The 9658-nt window shown below is 33.6% G+C and overlaps 2 protein-coding genes across 4 annotated transcripts; both read left to right on the forward strand.

The window, feature by feature from the left end:
- The first annotated feature begins 1186 nt into the window (after nt 1–1186).
- Nucleotides 1187–4854, forward strand: LOC141707542 (ubiquitin-like-conjugating enzyme ATG10). Of its 3 annotated transcripts, none has more exons than XM_074510749.1 (7): nt 1187–1874; nt 2360–2540; nt 2654–2704; nt 2791–2880; nt 3045–3144; nt 3493–3590; nt 4405–4853. In XM_074510749.1, exons 2-7 carry the CDS (start codon nt 2370–2372, stop codon nt 4594–4596), a joined length of 702 nt encoding a protein of 233 aa, XP_074366850.1. In that variant the 5' UTR covers nt 1187–1874; nt 2360–2369; the 3' UTR covers nt 4597–4853. The 3 variants fall into 3 exon arrangements, with proteins under 3 accessions (XP_074366850.1, XP_074366851.1, XP_074366852.1); XM_074510750.1 differs by lacking the exon at nt 1187–1874 and adding an exon at nt 1892–2234 and having other exon boundaries at nt 4405–4854; XM_074510751.1 differs by lacking the exon at nt 1187–1874 and adding an exon at nt 1892–2100 and having other exon boundaries at nt 4405–4854.
- Nucleotides 4855–5505: 651 nt separating this feature from the next.
- On the forward strand, nt 5506–6810 carry LOC141707543 (photosystem I reaction center subunit XI, chloroplastic-like). The gene is made up of 2 exons (XM_074510752.1): nt 5506–5771; nt 6180–6810. Exons 1-2 carry the CDS (start codon nt 5604–5606, stop codon nt 6669–6671), a joined length of 660 nt encoding a protein of 219 aa, XP_074366853.1. The 5' UTR covers nt 5506–5603; the 3' UTR covers nt 6672–6810.
- The last annotated feature ends 2848 nt before the right edge of the window (nt 6811–9658 follow it).

A 9658-nucleotide genomic window follows, 5' to 3' on the forward strand; every position in this document is an offset into this window, starting at 1 on the left:
ATATCAAGTAAAACAATACAAAACTAGAATTATAGTGGAAAATTTCATAATCGATTCGATTCTTTTTAACCACATAACTATTTTTTTTTGCAAGTACCAATTTAATATTTGATATTAATATATTAATTTTAATTCGTGTTTCGCACAAATTATGAATAATTATCCATAAATATTAATTCGATATTTTTAGTCTCGGGCCTGTATTTCGCAGGGGTTATCAACTATCAACTATCTATACTAATAAGCGGAACCATGTTTAGGTCCCAAATCTTTGTACTCACTAAAAAATTATACAAATATTTTTAAAATTTTATGTAATAAAATCTCAACTGACAAAAATTAACTTTTACTCTCTGTAAATTTTATTTTCCTTCAATTTTTATTTGTTGTTGAACATCCAAGCGTCAGTTTACTTTAAATAATCGTATTAGTAAATTAACATGTCAGATTCGTATAAGTAAATAATTAGGTGCATACATAAATAGAACCATGCAGTGAAATTCTAGAGTGACACTTAACTTCAATTTTTTTAACTACATATTTTAACAACATTTTATTTATTATATTTAGATCTGTATTTTGCACGGATTATAAATTTCAGTTTTATGCAAATAATAATATGATACTATTATTTTTAATTCCGAGCAAGCACGGGTTACCAACTAGTATAAATTAAGATAACAATACAATTTTGTCTTAGTCTTGTTAAGGTACAGACATATTTTATATAACAAATTTGATGAACGAGAAAAAACACATTTTTTACTTTTTTTTAAATAAAACTGTAAAGCCTAAAGAAACATAAAAAAATGATCAAAATAACCGATTTAAATTAACCAAAATAAATGACCAACCAATTTTAACTGCTCGACTCGATTGGGTATTCCAATTTTTTCAAGAGGATATTTCATATATGGAAATTGAAGTTGAGTATCAATACTAATTAACACTTGGGTATTTTAGAGTCTTAAAGGCAACTTATATAAAATTGAGTAAAAATAAAATATTAATATACATGATAATTTGTTAAGGTTTCCAACTATTTTGACAACTCATTATTGGAGATAAGTCAAAATTAATTTTAACTTATAAAAAGTAATTTTATATAAAAATAAGTTAAAATTTTATATAAAAATAAGTTAAATTTTATATATTAGAAGAATAAGCAGAACCTCACACGATACGTCGTCGTTCGGAAATTGGTCGGGAACAAGCTCTTGCTTAGTGCAAATCCTTTTTCAATTCATTACTTTAACTTTTGTTGAATCGTAGGTCTGTATCTATCTATCTATTAACTTTGTTTGTATTTACGTTTTTATAGTTTACTTTTTACCTCTTTATGTTTTCCTTATTGTTAATTTAATTTTTTATGTTTTTTCTTTAAAAAAATTGGATTTTAGATGAACCCCTTTTTGCTGAGATCATGTTAGGCTATGTTTGTCGCTGCAATGTTTAATTTTTTCATAATTACACTATGATCAAGGTCAAGATTAGCTGAGTAAGGCTCGTAAAATTTGATGAATATGAATGTATATGCTTAAAGAAACTAAATTATAATGAAACAAGTCATTTTGAGTTAATCTAGTCATGTTATAGCGTTTCCGGGTCGACTCGGGTTCTGCATTGTGTCAGGTCTCTTCCCTGATAATTTAGCCTCAATTTTTATCGCAGGCCTGCCGTCATGTTTGCAATTTCTATATATTAGAAGAATAAAAATAAGTTAAATTTTTATAAAAATAAGTTAAATTTTATATATTAGAAGAATAAGCAGAACCTCACACGATACGTCGTCGTTCGGAAATTGGTCGGGAACAAGCTCTTGCTTAGTGCAAATCCTTTTTCAATTCATTACTTTAACTTTTGTTGAATCGTAGGTCTGTATCTATCTATCTATTAACTTTGTTTGTATTTACGTTTTTATAGTTTACTTTTTACCTCTTTATGTTTTCCTTATTGTTAATTTAATTTTTTATGTTTTTTCTTTAAAAAAATTGGATTTTAGATGAACCCCTTTTTGCTGAGATCATGTTAGGCTATGTTTGTCGCTGCAATGTTTAATTTTTTCATAATTACACTATGATCAAGGTCAAGATTAGCTGAGTAAGGCTCGTAAAATTTGATGAATATGAATGTATATGCTTAAAGAAACTAAATTATAATGAAACAAGTCATTTTGAGTTAATCTAGTCATGTTATAGCGTTTCCGGGTCGACTCGGGTTCTGCATTGTGTCAGGTCTCTTCCCTGATAATTTAGCCTCAATTTTTATCGCAGGCCTGCCGTCATGTTTGCAATTTCTATTTGTCTGTCTGGTGCTTTTGATGTTTGCTTATTGTTTTGTACACTGTATAATTATTCAGGTTTTTAGTGATGGTCTTAGAAAGTGGAATGCTTAGCATCTCATCTTGGGGCGGGAGCATCTCCGCGAATGAATTTCGTATAGCTGCTTTAGCCTTTGCTGACAAGTGGGAGAAATGCAACTCTTCATTCTCTCATTGGTCTTGGGTTAGTCCCAAGAGGCTTGGGGTTGCAGCTGATAATGTTAGTATTTTGGCCAATTTTGTGTTTTGTATCCGATTCTTTGACTAATTCAGTATGCGTAAGATTTTTTTTCTTCTTTCTGATATTAACGAATAACTCATGTTCACTTTCAGGTAGAGGGATATTTGTGTCTTCAAAATGTCCTAATTCTCAAAGGCACTAAGGTTCGGCCTTTAATATTCAGAAGAGCAAGTAATTTCTGTTTATTTGTTTTACTACTTATTGCAACCGATTTACTATCTTTATACAGGACAATTGTTGTGACGAAGCTAGTACTGACAAGAGCAAAGAGGAGACCTGTTTTCACAATGAGGATGACCCAATCGATAATGCTACTTTGGTATGATCTTGTATCTAGTCTTCAAGAAACTTTCAACTTTGTTTTTATTGGCGCACTAAAATGTTATAGTATATTGCATGATTCAGATCCTTGTATTTGTTTTCTCAACCTTGAATCGACTCTCATTTTGTCAAGTTAATATATATATTTTCTATTTCTGCAAGGTCCAAAGCAGTGATGGTGAAGCACATTATTTTGATTTCCATATAGTGTACAGCAATTCATATAGGGTTCCAGTACTATATTTCCGTGGATACTGCATTGGTATGTTGATCTCTTCGTGCAACTTTTACTTAATTCATAAAGTGCGTGGTCAACATAATATTTATACAATATTAAATGCTGAAATCGTTTGTACCTATCTTTTTCTCATTACTTATTCCCACAGCTGAAGGTCACATGACTCATGTTTCGTTTAATTTGAGCCCTGTTGTCAAAGATTAAGTGCAATTTTTATTTTTTTCGATTCTAGTAGCGCAAAGAAAAATATATAGCTCTACATATCCTAAATTGTTATACGTAAAAATAATTATAATATATATATATATATAATATATATTAGTTGTGCTTTGAACCAAGTTGATTATAAGCATTACATTGCCATGTATACAGATGGACAACCTCTTATGTTAGATGACATTGAGAAAGACCTCCCTGCTAACTCTTCCAAGTTGCTTTCAGAATCAAAATGGACATTCATAACTCAAGAGGTACATTCTTTTGTTGTACTTATCACTTTATCTAGATGTTCTCTGGAACATACTCTAACGCACATATATACCCTGCTAAAATAATTGGTTAGTCCTACTTAATTCTTTGCTGTGAAGTCGGGTGTATTGAGGCTTATGGCCATCCTTTACTCTTCATCAACATCAATTTTTTTTTTCTGGTAACTTAGATCTAGCAAGTTGATTTTGCTAAAGAGAGTTTCAGGCACATTACGTATACTCATGTAGAGAGTTTTTGATAACAAAAAAGCTGGAGGCTTTACTCTTTTCTTATTGTACCCATATCAGATTAGATATCAATAGAACCCGAGGAGTGTTGCTCACCTCACGTTACTTGCTTATATAGTTATCTTAAAGCCCCCGTCTTGGATAACAAAGATCCAAAAATTTGCAAAGGAACAGATTCTCGCTCTCAGTATCTGTAGTTCCTTTATCTGGCCTACATTTGTTTTCTAGCAAAAGGCTGTAGAGGCTACATAGAGACTTGGATCTGATGACCAAGCAATAAGTTGCAAAATCCGTTCTCACCTTGTTTCTTTCAGCAAAACACAACCATTTACTTGCAAGATTGACAGTCAATTATCTGCAGTTCAGATTTTGATTAAATGAACAGTACTTCCAAATTACTTTCCATATTCATATTTATTTGTAGCTCAATTACCGGACACTAGTACTCTATACAATCCATGTATGTTTATATTCTTTGTTTTACTATGAAGCAAATTAGAGGGTATCTAGTTTTTAGACGTTTGGAATATTGTTTCCTGGACGTTAATTTGGCTAATATTAAATGCAGGAGCACCCATACTTGAACAGACCCTGGTATACGTTACATCCTTGTGGAACCTGTGAGTGGATGAAGTTGCTCTACGCCAATGAGACTCCGATGATTAACAGAGTGCTGGTAGATCAATATCTAGTCTCGTGGTTTTCTGTGGCTGGGCAGGTGATTGGCCTTAAAATTCCCTTAGAGATGCTGCGAAGTTGAAGTGCTGATAATCTGTCTTTAATTTAGAAATAGGCCGAACGTTGAACTCTTACTTTAAGTATTCTTATGGCTAAGTTTAGATATTGTAAATACATACTCGAGTATTTCTTTTGAGAACCAGTACTTTGAAAATTTGAAAATTTTGAAATTATTGGCGGTAGCACTATATAGTGTTAAATTTTTAATTTGTATAATTTTGACTAATGATACTCTTTGATAAAGGAAGATAGTTATAATTTGGAAGACCAAGTAGTGTTTTGTAAGATCTCTATATCTTTGTACACTTGGAGTGAATATATTTTATTAACTACAGTCTACAAGTTCTAATATTTTGTTAACTGAGAAAGCATCTGAGAAAATAGTGAGGGTAATAATTAGTTTTTTTAAACAGCAATTGGCAATCCCAAGATGAATACACTATGTGTGGGGAATTTTGGGTCACTTGAGGACACAATTGTACATACGATTGTTTATTATATTTTGAGAAAAAGATTTTATACGGTTGAAATAGATTTTGCACCGTGAAAAATTAATTCATCCATAACTTTAAATTGTGGATTGTTAACGATTGCAACTCAAAGAAGCAAGCGGGCGGGTACGATTATAGAATAGAAATTTGTTGGCAATTATAATGTTGTTTTACTATTTTTACGGTGTACAGTTTGAAGTAAAATCTGCAAATACACAACATTCACTCGGGTACATTCCATCCCCAATAACTGCTCTGCGAGTATGCTATCCACTCATCGTGAATGGTAATGCAGATAAGGGATAAGGCTCTGAAGCAAAATATAGTCCAATAAGAAGTGTCCATGTGCATCAAACATCTGCCATGAGAACCACAACTTTGGAAAAAACAGATTCTCTTTACCCAGTCAGCAGATCCATTTCATCTGTCTGCTCCCTCACTCTGTTATAACTTGTACATTTTCTTTCTTATTATGTTCAACTTTGTACTCTAAACAAAGGATTTAGGACTTTCTATCATATTATTACAACTATAAGCAATGGCTGCTGCTGCCTCAACCATGGCTAGCCAACTCAAGAGCAGTTTCACTTCATCATTAACTGGAGGAGGTCTTGTTAGTCCCAAAGGTATCTCTGGTGCTCCACTTAGAGTCTTGCCCTCCAGGAGAAACTCTAGTTTCACCATCAAAGCTGTTCAGGCTGACAAGGTTAAAATTTTCAGATTTTAATCTTATAACACTTCCATATTCATAACTTTGTAATTTGTATGGTAAACTCCTTAGTAAAATCTTGTTTGCACACAAATCGTACTACATATTAGCTAATCCCCAAGTTATGTATGAGATGTTTTAGAAATGGTTTGAATTTGAACACATGCATTATGTAATTAATTTGTTACAATATCTATGTTTAATTTACTGTCAACTGATTTAGGTTCGGGTTTATATTGCTTATATCCAAGAACAGTTCTGAGGGAATCTTGTATACAGAAGGATATGTTATAATTTAGAAAGCTGCGTTGTTATATACTGAGACTGAGATCTTATTACCTAGAAAATGCTATGTGGCATGATTTAGGAATGATGTAACTAAGCGATTGGTCTTATAATATGCAGCCTACATATCAAGTCATCCAGCCTATCAATGGTGATCCATTCATTGGTAGCTTGGAAACCCCAGTGACATCGAGCCCATTGATCGCATGGTACCTTTCGAACCTTCCAGCCTACAGGACAGCTGTGAACCCACTTCTCCGAGGGATTGAAGTTGGTCTTGCCCACGGTCTCCTTCTGGTTGGCCCATTTGTAAAGGCAGGGCCATTGAGGAACACAGAAATTGCAGGTGCAGCTGGATCTCTAGCAGCAGGTGGGCTAGTGACAATTCTCAGCATATGTTTGACAATGTATGGTATTGCCTCATTCAAAGAAGGAGAGCCATCAATTGCACCAGCACTGACTTTGACTGGGAGGAAGAAGCAGCCTGATCAACTTCAAACTGCTGATGGATGGGCCAAGTTCACTGGAGGATTCTTTTTCGGAGGAATCTCTGGTGTCACTTGGGCTTATTTCCTTCTCTATGTTCTTGACCTTCCTTACTTCGTGAAATAGATATGTTGTTGCTACTGGTCTTTCTTGTGCAATTGAATGGGGATATGATGAAGTTGTATATTTAAAGTAGTGATCACTTGCAAGGATTATTATTGTTTGTGATACATTTTCTCTAATGATGTTTGCGAACTTGTATTAATTCGTAGCATTTTGTAAACATTGTCATTCTAACAAACCTACTGCAAACAAATTGAATTTGGAGCTAAGACTATTATTAATGTTAAACCAAACTCTAATGTAATATTGGGCTTGCTCGAGTTATCTGGTGCTCTAACTGATACTGATTTTGAAGTAATTCCTCCATGCCAACTGAAGTTCACATCAGTGTATCTAGCTCATCGAGCAAAGTGCAGGAGGGTCAAAACCTAAATGTACTGACTTCATGTCCACTCTCATCATGTTTCTTTTGCATTATTCACATTATATATATACAACTTAAAGCTAAGAAAATGAAGAGATTTAATGAACATTAGAAAATATAACACCAATTCATACAGATTCTTGAACAAGTGAGCTGAATATAAAGAACTGGTTTTGAACACCATACAACACAGGATTAAAATGATTAGCTAGGAAGCATTGCCGTTGGGCTATATCTTCATGAACACCATTGAAAAGCAGCCACAAACAGAATTACTTTTCTTCTTCGTCGCCTTCTTATAACTTACTAAATGCTGCTTTGTATGATTCAGTTTAGCACTTAATGGCAGGAAAAAAGAACTTATCCTGTTGCTTATTAATTTGTAAACCCTAATACTGTGACCTTCTAATTTATGCACTGTTTTTCTATTATCTGTTTTTATTGTATGTATATTGAAATCATTTTCTAAGCCAATAATAGCACATGCATTTGCTGCTAAATGCACAGGTATTTGCACAAGTCTGCTGCTCGATGCAATATTTCATGCACATGCTGTGCAATGCAAGTAATTATGGTATATAACTCAGCTGTTCTATCTTTCAATGCATGTTTACTTTGTCTTGGAGGATCAGATGCAAAATTAAGGAGAACTTATACTACTTTCTTATTTTCATTGTTCTAAAAGAGTGATGGCCAGAGATGAGAAATTGGAGAAAACTAAACATATTGCACGGAAAAATAAATGCCCTAATGTTTAGTTTCATCCAATCCTCACATCTGACATTCACACATGTATATTTTATGATCAGATGAAACATAGAGGAAGAACAAATACCAGCTTTTGTTTTCTATTCTGTGATAAGGTAGATCGGAGATGAGATATTGGAGAAAACTAAACAGAATGCAGGAAACGGAGCTCAACTGCCTTCGTGTTTAGTTTCATCCAATTCTCACTTCCGACCAAGCATTGGACAGAGACAACTCTATGATAAAGAGTAAAGGCCGAAGATGAGATATTGGAGAAAATTAAACAGATGAAATGAAACTAAATCATACGTTTTTCTGTTTAATCTTCTCCAATCCTCACATTCAACATTGCACTATTCTGTTACTCCAACAATTTAAGCTCCAAGTGAAAGTCAGAAATAAGGTATTGGAGAAAACTAAGCATTGTGCATCAAATTAACACTTTATGTTTATTCTTCACCAATCCCCACTTAGACTTGCTATAATATAGCAATAGCACCAAATATAACATTGCATTGGACTTGCTCTTATGAGATTACAGTTAGAAATTTATGTTTGTTGCCATTTGATTGAAAATTTGCCTTGTATTTATAGGCTTCAAAAGCAAGAACAAGTCATGCAGTTCACCTGGCTAATGGTTGAAATATTGAGAATCAAACAGTAATAACTGCAGGACCACAATCAGTTAGGTTTCTTGACCTTTGAATATATTACAAATTTTTGTTTTGTTTTTTGACCATTAGGGCTAGTTAGAATTGTATTCAATAAAAATTTGTATCTGCAGATATTTCTCTTTCTAACCAAACAATTACTAGTACACCTATTGTGATTCCTAATACAGGAATAAAAATAGGGACAAGCATCCATATGATCTCATATACCTCTTTTAAGGATTCCAATCTAAAAAAAGAATTGATAGCTTGTACTTCTGTTGTATCTATTATCATTTTAACGATCAACTTCTCCCATAATGATATCTATGCTACCTAGTATTGTCATAATATCAGCCAATTTCATTCTTTTAACTAATTGAGGAAGGATTTGCAAATTGATAAAACCCGGTGGTCGGATTTTCCATCTCCAAGGAAAAACACCCTTATCTCCTATCAGAAAAATTCCTAATTCTCCTTTTGGGGCTTCGACTCTCACATAAAGTTCTTGTTTTGACAATTCAAAAGTAGGAGAAGGTTTTTTACTGATAAATCGATAGTCAAAATCATTCCATTCGGGATCCCATACTTTATCAAAGCGCCGGATTTCTAAATTCTCATAGGGCCCCCCCGGAATTCCTTCTAAAGCCTGTTGAATAATTTTTATCGATTCTGTCATTTCACTGATTCGTACTAAATAACGAGCTAATGAATCCCCTTCTTTTTGCCATTGAACTCCCCAATCAAATTCATCGTAAGACTCATAATGATCAACCTTTCGAAGATCCCATTGTATGCCGGAAGCTCGTAGCATTGGTCCCGATAAACCCCAATTTATTGCCTCCTCTCCGCCAATAATGCCTACTCCTTCAACTCGCTCTAAAAAAATAGGATTACGTGTAATAAGCCTTTGATATTCAGTAACTCTTGTTAAAAAATAATCACAAAAATCCAAACATTTATCTACCCAGCCATGAGGTAAATCAGCAGCGACTCCTCCAATACGAAAATAATTATGCATCATTCGCATACCGGTAGCAGCTTCGAATAGGTCATATATCAATTCTCTTTCTCGAAAAATATAGAAGAAGGGGGTCTGTGCGCCAATATCTGCCATAAAAGGGCCAAGCCATAACAAATGCGACGCTATACGACTTAACTCTAACATAATGACTCTGATATAGCTGGCCCTTTTAGGCACTTGAATATTGCCTAACTGCTCTGGTGCA

Source organism: Apium graveolens, chromosome 2, assembly GCF_009905375.1.
Source record: "Apium graveolens cultivar Ventura chromosome 2, ASM990537v1, whole genome shotgun sequence".
NCBI lineage: Eukaryota > Viridiplantae > Streptophyta > Magnoliopsida > Apiales > Apiaceae > Apium > Apium graveolens.

Coding starts and splice junctions, on each gene's coding strand:
- LOC141707542 (XM_074510749.1), top strand. CDS start 2,370: ATGGTCTTAGAAAGTGGAATGCTTAGCATCTCATCTTGGGGCGGGAGC. Junction 2,705..2,790: donor TAATTCTCAAAGGCACTAAG/GTTCGGCCTTTA, acceptor ATCTTTATACAG/GACAATTGTTGTGACGAAGC. Junction 3,591..4,404: donor GGACATTCATAACTCAAGAG/GTACATTCTTTT, acceptor TATTAAATGCAG/GAGCACCCATACTTGAACAG.
- LOC141707543 (XM_074510752.1), top strand. CDS start 5,604: ATGGCTGCTGCTGCCTCAACCATGGCTAGCCAACTCAAGAGCAGTTTC. Junction 5,772..6,179: donor AAGCTGTTCAGGCTGACAAG/GTTAAAATTTTC, acceptor TATAATATGCAG/CCTACATATCAAGTCATCCA.